At 39.0% G+C, this 23,029-nt stretch overlaps 1 protein-coding gene across 1 annotated transcript in view; it reads right to left on the bottom strand.

The window, feature by feature from the left end:
• PHEX (phosphate regulating endopeptidase X-linked) overlaps nt 1-23,029 on the bottom strand; it is a 398,049-nt gene that overhangs the window by 273,381 nt on the left and 101,639 nt on the right. Inside the window, exon 3 of the mRNA XM_073616504.1 lies at nt 2,538-2,699. Coding sequence (XP_073472605.1) covers nt 2,538-2,699 — 162 coding nt within the window. The remainder of the gene's footprint in view (nt 1-2,537; nt 2,700-23,029) is intronic.

Here is a 23,029-nt window from a genome sequence, read left to right as displayed (position 1 = left end):
ACCTGAAAATGCCAGGACAGTACAAATACCCACAAATGACCCCCTTGTTGAAAATTAGACTGCCCAAGGTATTTAGTGAGAGACATATTTACGAAGTTGTAGTTTTTTATCACAATTATATGGAAAATACAGATATAAAAATAAAAAAATCTACTTTTTTTTTTAAATACTGTCACCAGTGCAGTACAGTGTTATCATATCAATGGTGTGGTGGTGATTAGGGACACTGACTGATATGTAAAAAAACAATAAATAATTTTTTTTTTTTTTTTTTACTTTTTTTTCTTTTATTAACAATTCTTTTTTCTAACACACTCTGACCAGAGCAATACAGTGTTACCATAGTAACACTGTACTACTCTGGGGAAGTGATCAGTATTTTTTTTGTACACATTATGATTGCTTATACCAATGAATTTCATTGGTATACACAACCATTTTTACTGAAAGAAACTGGTTCATTAATTGTCTTTTGTTGTGATTAACTGTGATTGGCTAATCACGCGGTACAGATGGGCTGAGATTGGCCTTGTCTCTACCGTGTGATCACTGTGACCAATCACAGCTAGCAACACAATTGTATACAATGGATGGCATGAAAAGAAGCTTTCCATTGTTTACCAGTGTCCTGTGATCTGCTGTGCTGTGGTCACAACTATCAAATGGTACTGGCAGCAGGCTGGTACAGTGATCAATCACAGCCAGTGACAGCCCCAACGAGAGGCGCATTCTGGGAGAACGTCATTTGATGTCCTCCCAGAACAACAGTGCTCCAGCCCCTGCCGTCATTGTACTATAGGCCAAGCAGGAAGGAGTTAAGCACTAGGAAAGTTTCTTTATTTTTGTAAATGGCTAGCCTTGGTGTATTGTGCAGTATTATCTCAAGCAGTCCTATTAGCCCTGCACAAATCACCTATTTGAACTGCAGAACAACTCCCCTCTATAATAGGGCAATAAGTGGGTGCCTGTGATACTAAAACAATATGGGGTTGATTTACTAAAACTGAAGAGTGCAAAATATGGTGCAGTTCTGCACAGAAACAGAATCAGATTCCATTTTTTTTTGTCAAAGCTTAAGCATAGTTGCACCAGATTTTTGCACTCTACAATTTTTGTAAATCAAGCCCCTTTCTTTTGTAGAGTGACAATGCTGGTTTCAAACTAACACCATGTATTGAGTGAGGGTTGTCACTCCAAGACAGAAAGTGCATTATTGGCAGAACCATAAGGAGAAAAGAGAAAAAAATGCCTGAAAAAAAGACACCACATCTGGTAAATTGCAATATAAAACACCCTACCTAATCTATTTCTCACTCTCTGATTAGTATATATTTGGTGTAATAATTTGTTGAGTTCAATGACCTTTAACACATTTATCAACAGATTACACCATCCCTTGGGTCTCCCAAGAAAACTTGTACTGAATGTTCTTGGATAAGCAAATGGACAAAACCTCATTCTCTTGGCTACGAGCAGAATTTTTACTTCACTGTTTACCTTTGGGATCAAAACATAAAACTGTATACACTTCATTAGGAAATAAAAAAGTAAAAAATAGTCAGAGGACTGAATAAGCCAAAGCTGTGAAGGAAAACTGACAGGTCAACAACATATGGGTGGCAGTGAAAATTATAAATCAGTCTTTTTTATTACACATCTTTTAGTCTTTACATATGCAACAGTAATATAGCAGTTTGCAAACTACGTAATTAAAAAATTGCAGTAGCTATAACACATAGGCATATTAAAGTTGTAAATAGCTAAATATATACATATATTGGGGTTATTTTACCCTCCAAAGGATTTTCTATTTCATCTCTCAAGTTTTGAGAATTACACAGCTCTGTCACACAGCACAGCACCATCTGGCAGGGCAGGAGACCTCATTTTTCTGTGCTGTAGTTAAGTAAGCTTTTTTTCTATAAATCTAGTGCAGTTTTTGTGTTTTCCCAGTTAAGTAACCTGTACAGCCCTCAGCCTTGGGCTGGAAAGTGAAAGGATGATAAGTACACTGATGGGCTTAGCTCTCTGTCACTTTGTTCTCTTCTCCTATCAGTATGATTCTTGTTAGCACATAAGCACTGTGGCAAAACTGACTGGCTTCTTGTGCTGCTTCTTCCTCTCCCAATCTAAGCCCTGCTCTACAGGGACTGCACTGCTTGCATTTAACTATGTATTAATGAATGCAGAGCTGTATTTTCTTTACAAAATTCTCAGGCGTGCTCTGAAAATGTCATAAAAACATCAAAGATTAGTATCTGATATGTGCTGACCAGTTTTCTTGCTCTTGATATCTGTTTCTTACAATCAGACCTTAACTGTTGGTGTGTATCTGGGAGTAAGGTTGCTTAAGTATGTTTTTCCAATTCATGTGTTTACAATCAGATCAGGAAATAATTCTATGGCATTCCCAACACCCCCAATTGAGAAGGATTTTCAGTATTGTTTTCACCCCAGACAAGTGACATCTAAGCACTTCCCCTTCATTCCTTCTTAGGCACAAACATGTCATTTATTTACAATGAGCAAATACACACCTTTAATTTTAAGATCAACATTATTCCTTAGCCATGGGTAGATTCCATAATTTGATTGGTCATCAGGAATTGGATTATTTTCTATCCAACCACCACAAGCATACTGGAAAAAATTGTCACAGGGATCTACAGAAAGGTTAATCTTGTTCCGTATACTAGCAGCTATAAAAAAAAAGAAAGACAAGGGAAATCTTTAATTCAGTACTTAAACCTGTTCTAATTGAATACATGAGAAATATATTTTATATATATATATATATATATATATATATATATATATATATATATATATATATATATATATATATACACTCAAGACTGGAAGACTGGAGTAGACTTGAGTAGGCATAATTTAGGTTATAAGGCCCTATCGTAGGCCCAAAAATAACATGGAATGCAAAACTGACATTTTATAATATGACTATATATCACTCTGCACAGTGTATGTATTAATTTTATAATTTCAATATGCAAGAAGATATTACTTTTTTGACCGAGTTCCGTTCCTATGACTTGATCATTAAGAGCTGGTTTATACTTGCTTCAAAACAAGGCTTTGTTAAAGCTCTCTTAATGCCAGTCAAATCCCCTGTTACTAAATAAAATGGTTAATTTATAGTCTTGTTTACAACTTGCGTTTGCTTTGCTTTGCTTCAAAAATGATACCCCATGTCGCTTTAGTGGCGCTTCAAAGCGTCTTCAAAGCCTCCACAGAACTCTATGACAAAACTCGCTTGAAGCACTTGCGGCTTTTGAGAGACTTCAGCTTTAGCTTCACTTTGTTTTGGAGAAATTGCAGGTATGAGATATCCACACACACATGGCATCTATCAAGCTTCAACAAAGCTTCAACAGAGCATTATGGAAGCATCACTGACACTTCACGGAAGCATCACCAAAGCTTCATCGAAGCACCACTGAAGCATCAAAAACACATCATACACATTGAAGCAGTAGGCACTTTAATGTGTGTTGAGGCCATAGCAAAGGTAAATGACCCCTAAGTGAATTGGGCACTACTTGAGGAGCAGCTCCTTACCAACATTTTAAGCATACTGGACTGGTAGAGGGTTTCTGTCAACCATCTTTAGATATTATTTTAATGTCACCTTTTCACCATTTACAGCTGTTTCCACTATCAAAGTTCTCATACAGCATACAATACCTACTGGTCAGAGAGCTGGTCATTAAACAGGTAGGTTGTAAAGTGAGGAATGTCTGTATATTATACTTATTTTAGTGGACCAGTTAGCATGAAAACTTATAGGACATTTATCTACTAAGTTTAAAGGATAAGTTCAGCTTTAGGAACATGTTCCCGCTCCTGCAGCTGCTTGGCGATCCAAGCCCTCTCTGTGACAACGCGGCCATGCAGGGCTCCACCCACATGGCTGCGTCATTCATTCACAGAGTTCTGTGAAGGAATGAACTACAAGTACCCACATCCTATGCGGCTGTTGGCTTGTAGTTCTCAATGAACTACCATGGCACTGTTAAGGGCTCTGGTAGTTTATTGATTCTTCACTGACCATCTGCAGGAGACCTGCATAGCACCAGCGATCTGCTGATCGCTAGTGCAATGTTTTCCAGGCTCCTAAAAAAATAAATAGTAAATGCACATTTTTTTACCTGCAAAAAAACATGTGCATTTATTTATTTTTTTTAAAAGATGAACGTATCCTTTTATTTCAAATCCAACACAGGATCGTTTTCAAATACGTGTATGTAAAAGTGAAACAGCAAAAAAAATACTGAATTAAATGAAGGAAATAATAAGGATAAGGATAAGGAACTCGATGACTTCTTTTCAGCAAATGCAGGCCCAGTTGTTAACCGATTATCTGTGTGGAAAGCACATAAGTGCACACTTTGGGGCTCCATCATTAAAATAGGCACCAGCTTAAAAAACACAAGAACTGACTTGACCAGGGCAGAGGAGGAGCTGAACAGATTACCGTTCCAGAAAATTAAACAGAAACTGGCCTGGGGAAGGCATATGTACAAATTATTTAACAAATCGGGTACTTTTTAGGCGAGTTGAGCTCTACTTGGGCTCTGCAATAAATCATACATTCCACATTTCATTTCTAAATCTTGAAGCAGACTGCCTACCTCACACGCTAAGCCAGAAGAATTCCAAGACTCTTTTAAGGCTCTATACAATTTACATCCAGACCTGACTCTGATGGACACTCAACATAAATTACAGACAGCATAATATTACATTCAGGCCTCTAAGATGCCTGTCCTTTCAGATTCAGTTAGGGACATATTAGATCCCCTTCACACTGAGCCGGGCCGGGGCGTCAGCGGTAAAGCGCCGCTATTCGGCCGCTAGCGGGGGTGGTTTTAACCCCCTTGCTAGCGGATGAAAAGGGGTTAAATCCGCCTGCAAAACGCAGCTGCAGTGGCACTTTGCCGGTGGTATGGCGGCGCTGCCCCATTGTATTCAATGCTCCTCCACCGCTGGAAAGAAGCTGCTGGCAGGACTTTTAGTAACGCCCTGCTAGCGCAGTGCCCCAGTGTGAAAGCACTTGTGCTTTCACACTGGGTTTGCAGCTGAGGCGTTTTCCAGGGGCTATGCAGGCACTATTTTTAGTGCTTTACCACCTGAAAAATGCCTCCAGTGTGAAAGGGGTCTTAGAGACCCCACTCAATGAGGAGAAATTAGGGAATGCCATTACCCAAACCAAACCTAGGAAGGCCCCAGACCAAAAGGATACCTACCTACTAGGGGAGTACTAGGATTAAGGTAAAGGCTGAGTTTTAGGGGATATGTTCTTTTGGTACTGCTGATTTAGTACCTCATCAAATCAGCAACATATGTAACTACAACTGGTAGGAACTGTAGGCTCAAATTATTGACGTAATAATGTTCAGTAAGCGTTGCCCTATAAAGTCAATGCCGATGTGATAGTTCAGGAGATGGTTTAGTTTTTGGGGTTAACTAGGTCAAGAGTAGTTAAGATCCAACTTTGGGCTAGCGAAGCAGCCCTGGTGCAATACTCACCTTCAATTCAGAGTTGATCCCCATCCCCAGTATCACTTAGGTCCTCAGTCTTCCATACTGAACGATTCCCAGCATCACTGAACTCTGAAGACTGAAGAAAGACTATGAGTAAAAGGCATCCTGACCCTGCCCCCTGAAAAAGGCATTCTGCAATTTCAATCTGCAATGAATCGATGCAGAAAGCAGAGCTCTCATCATCATCCAGATCTGCCCACTGCGGGAAGGACTGAAGTGAAAGAGGACTTAGTGCCTTATATGTCTAGCCAGAAGACATCAAGGTGATAAAAAAAAAAAAGCATAAGCTACGGCTAGTGGGGGCCTCAAAGTGGGAAGGAGTTCTCTAGGAGAAGTACAGAGCCCAGAATTAAATATAGGTCATGAGAAAAAGACAGTTAAGCTTACGGTCATTGGTTATGGATGTTGTGTTGAAGGGTTAGACCAACGTAAGGTTGGGGAATTGGGAGATAGGGTTAAATATTAGGTTTAGATTATCTGTTAATAGTTAGATGTTACGGTTAGGAAGGATGGATAAATGTTATGTGCCCAAATGTCTGGCACCAAGTTTCAAATACTTAAAGGGTTAAGGGTTAGTGTCTTAAAATTTTGGGATAAGTCAGAGGTTACAGGCATTTATTCTTTTACGTCAACTTATTCTCTGCATCTAAAGCCGTAGGCCAAGAACTACTGTGCTAAAACTATAGCAAGCAGCCATTTTAGAAAATGATTGCACAGTAAGAATACTACACACACCTGAATGACCCTGAAGCCCAAAGAAGCAGATTCATCCAGTCTGCTGGTTAGGCCAATTTATTCCCTTCATTGCCGGGCACTAATAACAGTCTACAGACAATAAGCTTTTTTTTTTTAACACACAGCTATTGGAATATTGTAATATGCACACCGATTTCCTCTGCTTAGACTGTGTTCACATATATTATTCTTAGTACAGTGCAATAAAATGGATAAACCATCTCCTGTGGTTTACAGCAAAGTACATCTTCCGTAGGATGAGTGGTAACACATGTCAAATGCACAGCTCTACACTCACGCTGCATGAAAAATGCACTTTTGTGAATGTAGGCACCTGAAATGGATGCTATTCCTCACTTAAAAGTCCAGATTTTTTTTTTTATAAATATTAATTAAATAGTCACTGGAAATACTAAAAGTTAAATAGTTAATATGAAATATAACACCAGATAAATATTTTTGTAATGAAACAGGTGGTACTGGCATGTCTCCTCGTTGTCTTCAACACATGAAGGCATTGTGACTTATCCTCATAGGGGACATCACTGTTTGCTTTTCAGCAAACATCTTTGATAAATGTAGAGGATGGGAATGTATCACAAGGGACTAGAGTTGAACAGTTTTGCTTTGTTTTTCCAGGATATAAAATTGATGTTACAGTGAGCTGGAGAGAGAGCAGCAGTGTCATGAGGGTTCTCAATCAATGGAGCTGATCAATATTTCTACACAGGTGGGTCAGAATAGTAATAACAGTCAGTGTGTTCAAGATGCCAGAGACAGAATGAAGTCAGCAGCTCACATATATTATTATTACAGAATTTCCAGACAGCATATTTTACCAAATATTGCAGGCTTCGCAGCTAAGATTGTTGCAGAATTATCAGGTATTCCAAGGACAACTATTGCATGCAGACAGTATACATGCATTAGAGATCATTTCCACAGTGTATATCTTTCCAAAATGTACATCACAATCATTTCATTTTCTGAAGGATAATCTATAATCACATCTTTTATATAATTGAAGATGTATCTAAAGCTATTTAACCTATATAGGGCAAACCTCCACAGTTTGGACAAAGGTGACAATTAAAAATTGGCACCTTTGTCCAAACTGTGGAGGTTTGCCCTATATACAGAATTTGTCCTGGTGAGTATTGTGACCAGCACTAGAAGTCAGGGAAAATTCAACATTTTGAGTTATTATAGGAAAGTTGATGCAATGAAAATTTAGAGGGGGATTTTGATTACTTTGAAGGGATTTCTTCTCACTTCCTGATGTGTCTCAAAGACAGGATGTGAAAGAAAATCTCCCCAATGGGAAACGTTTGGACAGTGGTTTAACCATTTCATACTCTATTAAAAAAAGTTTTGTCTTTATGTATTTTTAATCAATTCTTATTAAAAAGGAAATTACTATTTCAAGAAACATCTGTAATTAAAATAAATAAATATGCTGCATGAGTTTATAATCTATTTTGTGGTGCTGTGCAACTGACAGGCTATGGGAGGCATGCCAGTCTGGTATTAACGTTTCCGTCTGAAGGTGATGTCAGTGAAAGAGACAGTGGCTGCTGTTCGTTGCCATGAATTCACTCCCTCCCTTGTTCTACAGGCAGAGTAAAGCTATAGTATATTTTGTATATTAAAAATATGTGTGTATGAGTGCCATTGAAAGTAAGTACTAGCAGAATGTGTAAGTGTGTACTGTGCATTGATGGCATGGCAGTGATTTCATTAGGGTATGTTAATAATACATCACAATTGAAGCTTATGCACACATTGTCATTGCATGGAATTACAGGGACTTCACTTGGGACATGACTGCTTGTGGAGGTGCTTACAGCCACTATCACTGAATTTAATGTGTAAGAGAAATAAAGTTTAATATGGTTATAAGTTCAAAGTACAGCATTATTAAAATATAATACCTTTATTGCTATAAATCTAAAAGCAAATTTGCGTATCCCCAATGTGTATAAAAGAAGAGTACAGTTTCCTGAACTACCAGTAAGATGCTCACTAATAAGACCAAAATGTTGTATGTGGCCCTTTCGTACTTTTATTTACAAAAAAGTTTATTAAATGAAAAATTGCAGAAGGAGGGGTTGAGCCATACAAATATGATTGTTCTTGTTCACTTATATAAGCTGTTGCTATGTAAAATTGTGGAAGAAGAGCAAAGCATAAAGATGGGACATTTTTGACACCTCCTAATTTGAGTTATTAGGCCCCATATCCAAAGGAACATAGACAACTAATCAGCTGCATCAGAATCTGAATTCCATAACACAGACACCATTTCACTAAAAATAAAAGGTGAGGCAGAAATATGCATATTCATTGTAGTGGTAAACAATATTATATGTTCTTAACCACTTGCCGTCCGTGCTATAGCTGAAAGATGGCTGCAGCATGGACTTAATTTGCCAGGAGGGCATCCCTGGACGTCCTCCCATGCTTGAGCTGCCTGCGTGCCCCCTGCAGGGCACGTGCGGCACACTCTGTGATCAGCGAGTCTATAAGACTCGCCTGATCACAGATCTGAGTAAGGGGTCGATCCTGACCCTTACCACGTGATCAGCTGTCAGCCAATGACAGCTGATCATGTGACCTAAACAGAGCCAGTAATCGGCTGTTTTTTCTCCTCACGCTATCAAAAAAAAACAACTCATCAGTGCCATCCACCAGTGCCACCCAGTGCCTTCTTCTCAGTGCCCATCAGTGTCTTCTTATCTGTGCCTATTAGTGCCGTCTTATCAGTGTCCATCAGTGTCGTCTTATCTGTGCCTATCAGTGTCGCCTTATCTGTGCCCATCAGTGCAGCCCATCAGTGCAGCCTCATCAGCGAATATCAATGAAGGAGAAAAATTATGCGTTTGCAAAATTTTATAACAAACTTAAACATGTTTTTTTTTTTTCAACAATTTTTGTTTTTTTGTTTGCTCAGCAAAAAATAAAAACCCCAGTGGTGAATAAATACCACCAAAAGAAAGCTCCATTTGTGTGAAAAAAATGATAAAAATTTAACTTGGGTACAGTGCAGAATGACCGCGCAATTGTCATTCAAAGTGCGACAGCGCTGAAAGCTGAAAATTGGAGGGGGGTTTAAGTGCCCAGTAAGCAAGAGGTTAAACACAATACTCAAAAACATACAAACACTGACAGCTATTCAAACAAGTGAAGAGTGAGACAGAGATTATACAACTAATATTTCACAATGTGCCGCTCCACCCTCTTTGGAGATGGAGTTTTGTTTCATGGCTCACAAATATCATCTCATACATTGCACAACTTTCCATAGGATGCCAAAATCAAAACTTTGAAGACAGTAATGGCATTCCCCCCTTTGGGGACCCCCTACCCTTTCCCTAAAACCCTTTAAATGCAAATTCAACAAAATCCAAAAAGAAAAGCCAAGACTATTTTTATACAAACAGAATTAATCGTGCAAAATCAAATGGTTAATCTGTCTTCAGGACCTGTCTCCCAAAAATGTAGACATATTTGAGATATTAATCTCTTTAAGCACAAAAAAGTTCTGAAGGTCTTACAGCTAAAAAAAAAAAAAAACTCTCCTCTCTGGGAGGCCTAACTGAAGATCAGGATCAACTGTGTAGGAAAGAATACAGAATTTATTAGAATTGTAGGATGAAGGAAATATGGAAGATATTGACATTGCCTGAGGCTCTTGCTATAATAAAGCAAGCAAGATTTAAAGTAAATGTTCCTTTACATCTTTTCCCCTAATTTCCACGAATACCAACTTGGCAGGCTTTGTTTCCCTTGTAGTTAAGATATTGAAAAGAATAAGTATTGTTACAAAACAAATACCAGAAGGAATGGATGGGTTTCAAAGAGACCTTTTCTAGATTATAGATGATGCAGTCACCAATTGGACAATTACTAAGACATAATAGCTTAAAGTAGTTAATTTGACAATAGCAACATTTGATGCTCTTCTAAAAGTGCACAAAAATATCAATGATCCCCTGAGAGACCTATCATATTTGGAAATGGTTCCTTGGCTGAAAAGATCAGTTTTTATGTTACATTTTACAAGAGCATGTAGAGACACTACTATCCTTTATACTAAACACGCCACATCTTTTTAGAACATTACAAGATGTAACACTACCAACTGACACAATACTAGTGTCACTGGCGGCAGAAACATATTCATCCATTTCTCAAGAACTTGGGGTTTCAGTGGTTTAACGGCTTTTAAACAAATGCAATACTACCCAACATAATCAAGACAGATTTTTGGTGTAGTTAAGATCATGATTGACAAATAATATATCTTTCTTGCTGGTACCTATTTCCACCAGGTGCAAGCTGTGGCAATGGGGACTACATGTGCCCCATATTATGTGCACCTGTACCTGGAAAGGTGGGAGAGAGAGAGTTGTTTGATGATAAGGTTCTATCTGTGTACCTGTGCTACATTCTGTCTGCCACAGGTACATAGACAACATCTTGTTTTTTTTTAAATACAATTATGATTCAGGAACTTGTTGGGTCTCTTATCGAAAATACATGCAACTTACCCTAACTTTTATTGAGAAAGAAATATCCACAAGGATCCTGACGGTAATTTCTCCACCCTGTATAGAAAACCTCCAGCTGAGAACATTACTCTACAGAGCATGAACATGTTAATTGTACACAATATTCTGATTGTACATCATTTTGCTACATTTTTAAAAGATAAAATAATTTTCAGCTATTTTAACTGGTGTACTGTAATGGCATGTTGTGAAACCATACTGTATGCACATATAGATGTGGGAACTGTTCGCTTTACTCACATCTTACCTCTGATCCACTCATTGACCTACCTAATGGATGAGTTATCATGACAATAATGTGTCCGACTGCAATGCAGAGGGCATAAAATATCTTATCAAATGTGAATGTGGCAGACATTCTGTTGATAAAACAAAATGTCAGTTAAAGCTGAACTCTGGAGGTAAGCACATTTTGTCTATATACAGAAGGCATGGGTATGCTCACTTGAATCTTGGTGTCCTTTGTGTATTTTTTTCAGATTGTTGATGTAATCCAGTATGTAACTTTGCTTCTACTCAGGATCTTTCTGGAAGAAAAAATAATCACTCTGATCTGTTTCCATGTGCAGGGTGGCGGGTTTTGTACCAACCCCCCCCCCCCCCCCCCCCGTAGTATTCTGAAGGCAGCTAAGATGAATTGTGAATTTATGTGCTTAGTGGCTATTGAGGAATATTTTTAAATTAGTATTTTTTTTGCTTGAACTTCAGCTTTAAAATTTTCACATTTGTTAAAGCTGTAATTCAGACTGCTCATTTGTTACCTATTATTACTTTTTTTGCCTCCTGATGGTTTCTTTGCCTATTATACCAATTGCACTGCATTCCTCGCTTATCCTCTTTCTGCTTGTAAACCACCAGAGAACACCATTTACTGTTACTGGTACTGTTACAGATATCTGCACTGACCTTATACTTAATATGGCAATTCTTGATGTATGTTGTTATGTCTACATATTAATATATGTGAAATCTTAATAAAGATACATTTAGCCATATTTTGGATGTTGCATTGGGTAACCTCAAGTCTACAGTTGCTCACCACATGGTTTTCGATCACAAAAGACACTCAAATTGACCTTTTGTGATGATAATAGGGTATATCAAAATGCACAAGGTAGGAATTTCCATAAAATCTCACTTTAGCATGAAATTATATTGATTTACTAGATTTACTGGCTACAAGTCAATAATCCCCCAGGGTTAAACAACCCCATCAGCTATGCCTGCTTTTTTCCTTACCTAGAATAGGTTGCTAAATAGGGGCTCAATATTGTGGTAGAGATTTTATTTAGTTTAACATTTCAATGTTGAATAAATTATATTTGTTACAATTCGTATTTTTCTTCTCAAAGGGGCTATTATGAAAATGGTCGTCTGTTAATAGGAAACTTTTTGGTGATCTATTCATTATATATAAATTCCTTTTGTCTATTCTGAAGCCACTGGCACACCACAGGCATGCATACCAGCGTGGTTTCTCCGCCATTTCCTGTGTCACAGGGCTGACTGAGATGCACAGTACAAGCGTAAGGAGACAGGATGTTCACACGGTACTTGCAGGAACTTTTTGTGCGTTTTTTTTTTTTTTTTTTTTTGTCTACAATGTTTAAGCCATACTTTGTTTTTAATGGCTAGTTGCTTGGAACAGCCACACACTTCTCTAAAGAAGCCATTGGGTGACTCCTGGACCCTACTCTCATATGCCCCCCTTGTGTATGACACAATTTCCTCTACATAAAATAATGTTTTTTACCCTACAGCCAGTGCCTGAAAAGAGGCTGCTAAGATTCACTCAGTTTGTACATACAAAAGTTATATTTGGATAGTTCTTTATAGATTGGATGCCATTTTTATGCACAAGCACATGAATTTAGGGGCCGCATTTTGCCACATGGACTTTTTTCCACAAACTTGGCTATATTTTCATGTGCTGCTTATTGATTTAATATGTTAATTGCATTCAAGTGCAATTCAAGTGTGTCCAACATTAGGCATCTTTCTAGCCTTTATGGAACTTTGTAGTGAATAGGTGTTGCATTGTGAACATTTCTATACTGTATGCATTGTATATTATCTTTAGACAGGAGTTCTGCCCTGTTCACCTACTACATTCTAGAAGTACTGAGCACCTATATCTGGATGATGAGAATCTCCATTTGGTACAGATGATTACAACTTGCACTGCTGCATGTGTACATATTCAAAGCATTGTTGTGAAACATCAAGCAACATGAACTTATGAGGTGGTCATATTACATATGTTGTTTGATTTTCAGTTGAATCGTTTTTGAGGTATGATAATACCTGGTGCAAAGCAACATTAGCAAACAATATCATATCTGCACTCATATATTCCTTAGGAAGAAAATTGCCTTGTTAGGCTGATTGCCTTTGAAAGCATTAAAATGATTTATAAGGAACTCTTCTATACATTATTAAGGATTATGAATACTACTGTGGGTGTTACATGTTGTAGCACTTTTCTAAAGATGGAGCAAGGCGCTCTTATAAGGTGTTCTATGCAATGCATTCTATCTGCAGTTTGTTTTAGATAGAACCTTTACGTATGTAACATTTTACAGTGCAATCGCTTATGTAAGTGAAAAAGGTGGGAACATTTTTTTTTTTTATCTGCATGGGTTCATCCTTCTTTCTGCAATTTTGCATCATTTGAACATTTTGCATACAAAAGTGTAAAAAGGGGCACATACAGCATTTTGATTATATTTGAATGCATCTTATTCTGTTGGGATGGCCCAGAAGTCTGTATCCTTCTTTTATCAATATTAGGAATGTCTGTAGTATATGTAGATTTACATTTAAATTGGTAACAAATAATGAAATTATGTTTCATTAAACCCTATTTAATCTTATCTCTCTTATAGTTTACTATCTAGGAGTTCTTAGTACTAAGTAACTGATGTGCATTTTATAGGAGTACTGTATATCATGCAATAACAAGCACTATTATCAATGTGAAAAAAGAGTCTCAATTGTAATATGTGACAAAAATATGTGAAAAAATCTTCTTTATGTATCCAATCCATGCAATCAACCAAGTGATGTATTACCCATCAAAACCACACTCACCGCTAGCTTTGACCTCCAAATTATAGTTAGGTCAAAGGAAGCATGAAGTTATCAAAGGCAAGATAAGACCATCATATCTTGTACCACATAAGATCTCTATCTCCTTGGGATCATGATGTAACAGAGGAACCAAAAATGAAACAGAACTCACATAGCATAACATTGTTTATGCATAAAACATAGTAAAAACAGCCAATGATGCACTCACTTGTCAATTTGAATATATAAAAACAATAATATGTGGCGCTACAAAAAAAAAAGTGTGAAAAGTGTGACAGGTCGGACGACCTTGGAGAACAGTGGGCCGTGAGTGTGTGAGTGCCAGCTTGGGAACAGTACACGATCTCATTCAATGTGCTCTGGAAGAGGAGCTAAAGGAACCTTAACGGAGAGTTACCCTCAATCCATCAACCTGGAAATCTAATCCAATCAGATCTCTGCAGGCTGGTCTCCATTTGCCGGTGGACGAGGACTGTCGGAGATCGAGTTAAACCTGGAAGATGATCCTAGCTCCTTCTAGAATTGGAAACCGGAGCTGTCTACCGGACACCCTTTCTGGATTGGAAACCGGATCTGTCTACCAGACACCCTTTCTGGTCCATATATATATATAAAGTCCACAAGTAGGGTGGTGAACAACAAGTCCCAGAAAACCACTGATAAGAGTATCCACGTGTGGGAAAAAAAGAGGAGTCTAGAGGTACAGATGTACAGTGACAGTCCCTCCACCTCCAACAAAATTGCTTCGCTCACCTGTTATAATGGACCCCTGACCTAACATGCGTTCAACAGCGCTGGTCCCTCAATAGGGTAAAGTAGCTGGAACTGGATATCTAAATCTCCACCACAATATACCAGGAATATATGGACAAAAGAAGAGATCTAAGTGCTCTCCGTTAAACAACTCCAATGCTTTATTAAAAAAATTATGTCCTGTCCTACTTACATTGAGGACGATCATATACACACACATATAACAATGTGTCAGCTCAGGATGGCAGCGGGTGACGTCATCTGTGCGTAGCTCCTCCCCCTGTACGTGTTACGTTCATACGAACTTCCTCAGAGGGGCGGAGCTATGGCATCACCCATAAACTCTTAAATACAACTCATTGTCATTGCACCGACAGACTCCGGAAGCAAGTGAAACAAATCACGGCTTCCCGGAGTGTGTACTCCCTAAGCCAATAGTTGGCGCTGATAGCGTCAGACTGAATATAGAAATCACCGATAACAGTGCAGCACTTATTAACCACTTGACATCCGTGCTATAGCCGAATGACGGCCACACCGTGGACCTGAATTTCCGGGAGGCCGTTATATGACGCCCTCCCCTGTGCACGCGCCCTGCAGGGGCAGCGCGCTGTGATCACAGAGTCACTGAGACTCGGGTGATCTCCAATCCGAGTAAGGGGCCGGTACCGGACCCTTACCATGTGATCAGCTGTCAGCCAATGACAGCTGATCGCATGATGTAAACAAAAGCTCGGTAATTGTTTTTTTTTCTCCTCATGCTAACAGCACAAAGAGAAAAAAAGGTGATCACCGGCTCATCTGCAAGGGACATCGGTCCCGAAGAGGAAGAGGCAATTATGCCTCATCTGTGCCACCTGCCATTGCCACCTGACAGTGCCCACAGTGGCCACCAGTGCCACCTATCAATGCCCACACGTGCCACCTATCAATGCCCACAAGTGCCACCTATCAATGCCCACCAGTGGTGCTAATCAGTGCCACCTAGCAGTGCTACCAACCAGTGTAACCAATCAGTGTCCATTATTGCCACCCATCAGTGCCCATCACTGCTACCCATCAGTGTCCATCACTGCCACCTATCAGTGCCCATCAGTGCCGCCTCATCAGCGTACATCAATGAAGGAGAAAAATTACCTGTTTTAAAATTTTTATAACAAAATATAAAAAAAAATAGTAGTAATTTAATTTATATTTTCATCCTTTACAAATCAATTAAATAAAAATGTAATATTATAATCATCACCTATCCGATATAAAACAATTTGGATCAAAATCAACATTTAAGCCCTCTGGCGTTAAAACTTTGGTGTCAAAGATCCTAAAGGACTCTCTCTGACTAAGGTGGTGGATATAATCCCCCCTCCAATGTCTGTTAACCCTTTCTATTCCCAAAAATTTTAATCTTCTGGGGTCCCTGTCATGATGCACTCTAAAGTGTTTAGAAACACTATGGGACCTCAGTCCCTTTTTGATGTTATTAACGTGTTCCCCAATATGAACACTAAGGGGTCTAGACGTTCTACTTATATACTGTAATCCAGAACTACACGCCAGCATATAAACAACCCCCTGCACGCTACAATATTTTTTATCTGGTATTTTTTTTGGGTGGAAGAGGATGTAAAATCTTTATGTTTTTTTACATTACACTTACACTGCCTGCCTTCCGGACATTGTCCGCATGCATAAAAACCTGAAAGAAAAGAAGATATCCTATTCTTTCTAACTACCAGTAGATCTATAACCCCAGGGGCAATGATATCTCTCAGAGTAGGAGCTCGTTTATAAATGAACTGAGGATGGGAGGGGAGGACAGCTCCTAACACCCTATCTTTACCCTAGTACTTCCCAATCCCTACTCACAATTTTTCAAACTCTTTATGCTGTATGTTGTAATCTAAAACTATCTTAAATTTGTGTTTATATTCTTTCCTGATAGTAGAGTCAGAAACCAATAAATTCCTATCGAGGACATCAATGTTGCTAATTTTACTCGCTATCTGTTCTTTTTTATATCCCTTCTGCTGAAACCTTTCAGGTAGAACTGAAGATTGGGACAAAAATCTGATTCTGAGGAGCAATTCCACCTAAGGCGAATATACTGACCCCTCGGAATGTTACAAGATTGCCAAGATTGCCAAGATTTGCCAAGATTTGTGATGGCAACTATCAAGAGGAATATACCTATTACTATCAGTGGGCTTAACTGCTTCCCGACTGCTGCACAACGATATATGTCGGCAAAATGGCACGGGTGGGTAAAAGGGCATACAGGTACGTCCCCATTAAGAAGTGGTGCTGCGGGCATGTGTGCGCCTGTTGTGTTCTCCGTGACCGTGGGTCCCGCGGATTCGATGTCCACCGGGTGCCCGTGATCATGTCACGGAGAGGTAGAACGGGGAGATGCCTTTGTAAACAAGGCATTTCTCCGTTCTGCCTTGTGACATGACACAGATCACTGCTCACTGTCATCGAGAGCAATGATCACTGTCATGTGTGTTGAAGCCCATCCCCCCCAAAGTTAGAATCACTCCCTAGGACACACTAAACACCTTCATCGCCCCCTAGTGGTTAACCCCTTCACTGCCAGTGTCATTTACACAGTAATCAGTGCATTTTTAAAGCACTGATCGCTGTATAAATGACAATGGTCCCAAAATAGTGTCAAAAGTGTCTGCCATAATGTCGCAGTCACGATAAAAATTGCAGATCGCCGCCATTACTAATAAAAAAGTAAAATAAATCGCCGCCATTACTAATAAAAAATTCATAATAAAAATGCAATAAAACTATCCCCTTTTTTGTAAACGCTATACATTTTGTGCAAACCAATCAATATATGCTTATTGCGATTTTTTTTACCAAAAATATGTAGAAAAATACATATCAGCCTAAACTGATGAAAGAAATGTTTTTATATATTTTTGGGGGATATTTATTATAGCAAAAAGTAAAAAAATATTGAGTTTTTTTTCAAAATTGTTGCTCTTTTGTTGTTTATAGCACAAAAAATAAAAAACGCAGAGGTGATCAAATACCACCAAAAGATGGCTCTATTTGTGGGAAAAAAAGGACATCAATTTTGTTTGGGTACAATGTCGCACGATTGTCAGTTAAAGAATTGCAGTGCCGAACCACAAAAAATGCTCTGGTCAGGAAGGGGGCAAATCCTTCTGAGGCTGAAGTGGTTAAAATAGTTGCGTGTCCTATAATGGGCTCCTTCCTTATACACCGGCAAGTCCAGCAATACCATCCGATGAATATCTATATTCCAAAATAAGGAGATATTTTACTATTATTATTCAGCCTACGCATAAAAGCTTCAAGGCTGGGCATGCCCCCATCCCAAATCATAATCAGGTCGTCTATATAACGTTTGTAGCATACTAATTGGCTAGGGCAATCATGAAAGACAGTCTCCTCCTCCCAGAGGACCATACATAAATTTGCCACTAGGGATGAGCTGAACACCAGCACCAGAACATGCACACAGACCAAAAATTTGTGTGAAGATGCCAACACCGTTAAAGTCTATGGGACACGAATGTAAAAAATCAAAAATGTTCATTTTAAAGGCTTATATGCAAGTTATTGCAGAAAAAGTGTTTGGGGACCTTGGTACTGCCCCAGGGGACATGTACCAATTCAAAAAAAAGTTTTTAAATTGCAGTTTTTTTCAGGAGCAGTGATTTTAATAATGCTTAAAGTGAAACAATAAAAATTAAATATTCCTTTAAATATCGTGCCTGGGGGGTCCCCTTAGTCTGCATGTAAAGTGGCACATCTTTCTCATGTGTTTTACTGTGCCGCAGCAAAATGACATTTCTAAAGGAGAAAATTTAATGCAAAATTGCTCGCGGCTGTAATGTATTGTCGGCTCCCGGTGATATAGACGAAAAACCATTGAAAAAACAGCGTACGTCCCCCCCAGTCCATACCAGGCCTTTCAGGTATGGTGTGGATATTAAGGGGAACTCCATGCCAAAATGTAAAAGAAAAATGGCTTGGGTGCCCTCCCAAAATCCATACCGGTGTGAATTTTAAGAGGAATTCCCACCAAATTTTTTTTTAAATGGTGTGGGGTTCCCCCTCAAAATCTATATCAAACCCTTATCTGAGCGAGCAGCCCTGAACCATACCAGGCCTCTTGGCCTCAACATGGGGTGGGTGCTTTGGGTTCCCCACCAAAGCACCTTGTCCCCATGTTGCTGGGGACAAGGGCCTCATCCCCACAACCCTTGCCCGGTGGTTGTGGGGATGAGGAATCTGAAAGCCCCCTTTAACAAGGAGGCACCCAGATCCCAACCTCCCTATGTGAATGGGTAAGGGTACAGGATGGAGTTTAACGGAGAGCACTGTTCTTTCATCCATATACAGTGCCATACAACAGTATTCGCCCCCCTTTTTTTGTGTTTTGTTGCCTCATAACCTGGAATTAACATGGATTATTTGAATATTTGCATCATTTAATATACAGAACATGCCCACAACTTTGAAGATGTTTTTTTTTTTATTGTGAAGCAAACAAATAGGACAAAATAACAGAAAAAGTCAATGTGCACAAATATTCACCCCCCTAAAGTCAATACTTTGTAGAGCCACCTTTTGCGGCTATCACAGCTCCAGTCGCTTTGGATAAGTCTCTAGGAGCTTGCCACATCTTACCACTAGGATTTATGTCCATTCCCCCTTGCAAAACTACTCCAGCTCCTTCAAGTTGGATGGTTTGCGCTTGTGAACGGCAATCTTTAAGTCTGACCACAGATTTTCTATTGGATTGAGGTCTGGGCTTTGACTAGGCCATTCCAACACATTTACATGTTTCCCCTTAAACCACTCAAGTGTTGCTTTACCGGTGTGTTTGGGGTCATTGTCCTGCTGGAAGGTGAACCTCTTCCTAGCCTCAAATCACACACAGAGTGGTACAGGTTTTTCTCAAGAATATCCCTGTATTTAGCACCATCCATCATTCCCTCAACTCTGACCAGTTTCCCAGTCCCGACTGCTGAAAAACATCCCCACAGCATGATGCTGCCACCACCATGTTTCACTGTGGGGATGGTGTTCTTTGGGTGATGTGATGTGTTGGGTTTGCGCCAGACATAGCGTTTTCTTTGATGGTCAAAAAGTTCAATTTTAGTCTCATCAGACCAGAGCACCTTCCTCCATACATTTTGGGAGTCTCCCACATGCCTTTTCACAAACTCAAAATGTGCCATCTTGTTTTTGCTGAAAGTAATGGCTTTCTTCTGGCCACTCTGCCATAAAGCCCAACTCTATGGCTTATTGTAGTCCTATGTACAGATACTCCACTATCTGTTGTGGAACACTGCAGCTCCTTTAGGGTTACCTTAGGTCTCTGTGCTGCCTCTCTGATTAATGCCCTCTTTTGCCTGGTCTGTGAGTTTTGGTGTGCAGCTGTCTCTTGGCAGGTTTGCTGTTGTGCCATGTTCTTTCCATTTGGTTATGATAGATTTGATGGTGCTCCTAGGGATCATCAAAGATTTGGATATTTTTTTTATAACCTAACCCTGACTTGTACTTCTCAACAACATTGTCCCTTACTTGTTTGGAGAGTTCTTTGGTTTTCATGGCAGTGTTTGGTTAGTGGTGCCTCTTGCTTAGGTGTTGCAGCCTCTGGGGCCTTTCAAAAAGGTGTGTATATGTAATGACAGATCACATGACACTTAGATTGCACACAGGTGGACATCATTTCACTAATTATGTGACTTCTGAAGGTAACTGGTTGCACCAGAGCTTTTTATGTGCTTCATAACAAAGGGGGTAAATACATACACACATGCCAACTATCATTTTTTTATTTCTGAAAAATAGTTTTATGTATATATTTCACCAACTTAGACTATTGTGTTCTGATACATCACATATAATTCAGATTAAAAAAACATTGAACTTAAGGCTGTAATGCAACAAAATAGATAAAAAGCCAAGGGGGGGGGGTGAATACTTTTGCAAGGCACTGTATTCCTGGTATATTGTGGTGGAGATTTGGATATTCAGTTCCAGCTACTTTACCCTATTGAGGGACCAGCCCGGTTGACCCACCTGTTAGGTCAGGGGTCGATTATAACAGGTGAGCGAAGCGATTTTGTTGGAGGTGGAGGGACTGTCACTGTACATCTGTACCTCTGGATTCCCCTTTTTCCCAAACATGGATACTCTCACCAGTGGTTTTCTGGGACTTGTTGGTCACCACCCTACTTGTGGACTATATCATCTATAAAGGGAGAGAAAACGCGCTTATTATGAAACACTGTAAATGATAATTCAGAAAAATTCAGAAAAAAGCAGCAACACTTATGTGCGATATCACAAAAAATCAGTAAAGAGGTCAAAACGCCTGTGGCTGATTGCCCTGCCAGGGCCTTTTAAGCTGCAGTTCCGCTCGGCACACCAGGATCCAGCAGTCACTCTATATCACCTGTCTACATGACCCATTGATTTTATGTGCTGCACTTCTTTTTGTATATATTCTATTTTGATTTTTATGAAGATCTATTAAGTGTTCAGCTGACATGTTATTTTAGATTTGTATATCTGCGCTGATGGCATCTTTATTCATATGTGCATAATTATGTCACTTCTTCTCAATGCGTTTCAACATTCCACCTTCATCAGGAGTGAATTTATAGGATTACCGAGTAGTGGAATTGTTTGTATTAAGATTCCTATCTATGCTTTAAAGTTTGTCCAAAACCAAACACTAAAATTGCATAAATGTTTAACCATGTTAATTTCATTTAAAAAGTTATTTTAAATGGTTTTAAATCTGCATTTTTCATAAAAAGTATAGCTGGTGATACTACAATGAGGATCCTTGTATGGACACTTCCTGTTATAGGGTGACAAAACTATGTCCCTATCTCCTAAATGTGAGTCTGCTTTGTCACCCTGTCACTTGGGCTTCTGATGGAGCCTACAAGTGGCCATTTCAGCACACATTACACAGGCGTGACCCAATGTTGCCACAATTAGGTAACTTGCCCTGAGAAATGCCATGCAGCTGTTGCTGGAGAGCGTGCATGTAGACAAGTCGTGCTTGCAAAAAGGCTTCAGGAGATCAGTAGTGCCAAAATTAAACAAAGGACAAAGAAAGGTAAGAACTAGTATTATATTTAAAAAACATGGCGATTGTTTATCATACACAAAGCTTTGGCAAACTATTTATCACTACTTTAGTAAACTATTTTATTATTAGGACGGGTTCACACCGGTGTAATGCAGTTTGGGTGTAGCACAATTTATATGCATTTTACATGTGGTTTTAGATTTTGAATGAAAATTCAAAGGAAAATTCTTACGAAAATTTTCAGAACATCAAATGTGATTTGAAAGTAGTTCAAGATTTTGTTTGCATTTAACATTCAATTATGGAATAAATGGACTTTACCAAATGAACACCACATACACAGTACTATCAAGTAAAATTTCCTTTCTTATCCTTAGAATTTTCTTGTCACTGCTGAAATCAAACAATGCTTCGATACCACTAATAATTGGACGTAATGAACAAATGTTCTTAGAATATTCCTAAGCTGGCCATAGCTGGATCGAAAGTCAGCTGGTTCAGCAGGGACTGGCAGAATTTTGATCTATCTAGGGTCAGTCCTGTTCAGGATCTGCTAATCGACTGCTCACAAGCGTGCCTGCTGGAAAACTTTAGTAGGCTGCAGTGCTGATCATCATATTCTGACAACAGAAGAGGCCAGCTGACTCTTCTGTTGTCAGAGTACAATGACACAGTGGAGAGGATTCCTGAACCTACGTCTAGTGTGTGGACAGGGGAATTGGTTCTTAAAATTAAACATTTTATTACAGGATAAAATTGCTGTCCATATCTATAGATCAAGTGATCATTATGAAATGTAGTTTTCAGTAAAGATAACATCTGCTTATACATTTTTTCATCATATACTCAACTTTGTAACAAAGTTATTTTATACTTTTCTTTTTTTAAGATCACATTTCAAATGAAAGCTAGCATTTGATTGGATAATGTATACAACCTAACGTCCTCCCTTCACACCTGCACATACAAAATACACTGCTATTAAGCACAGAAACAAGTTATGTTTCCTTTATATATCAGCTTCTAACAGTAGAAATTATCATAGAACAGATGTAGTTAGGATTAGTGGAAAATTGTAGGAAAAGGAAGGAGCTGTGGCCAGGGGTAGACAAACCATTTGTGCATAAGAATGGGTGACCTCCTACTACTGATGCGTAGACCTGGACACTGCTCAGTTCTGGGGGAAGTGAGAAGCTGGAGGCATTCTTCATGATTTTCTGGTGTA

This window comes from Aquarana catesbeiana, linkage group LG02 (assembly GCF_042186555.1).
Source record: "Aquarana catesbeiana isolate 2022-GZ linkage group LG02, ASM4218655v1, whole genome shotgun sequence".
NCBI classification, from domain to species: domain Eukaryota; kingdom Metazoa; phylum Chordata; class Amphibia; order Anura; family Ranidae; genus Aquarana; species Aquarana catesbeiana.
This window is presented reverse-complemented; position numbering and strand designations above follow the sequence as displayed.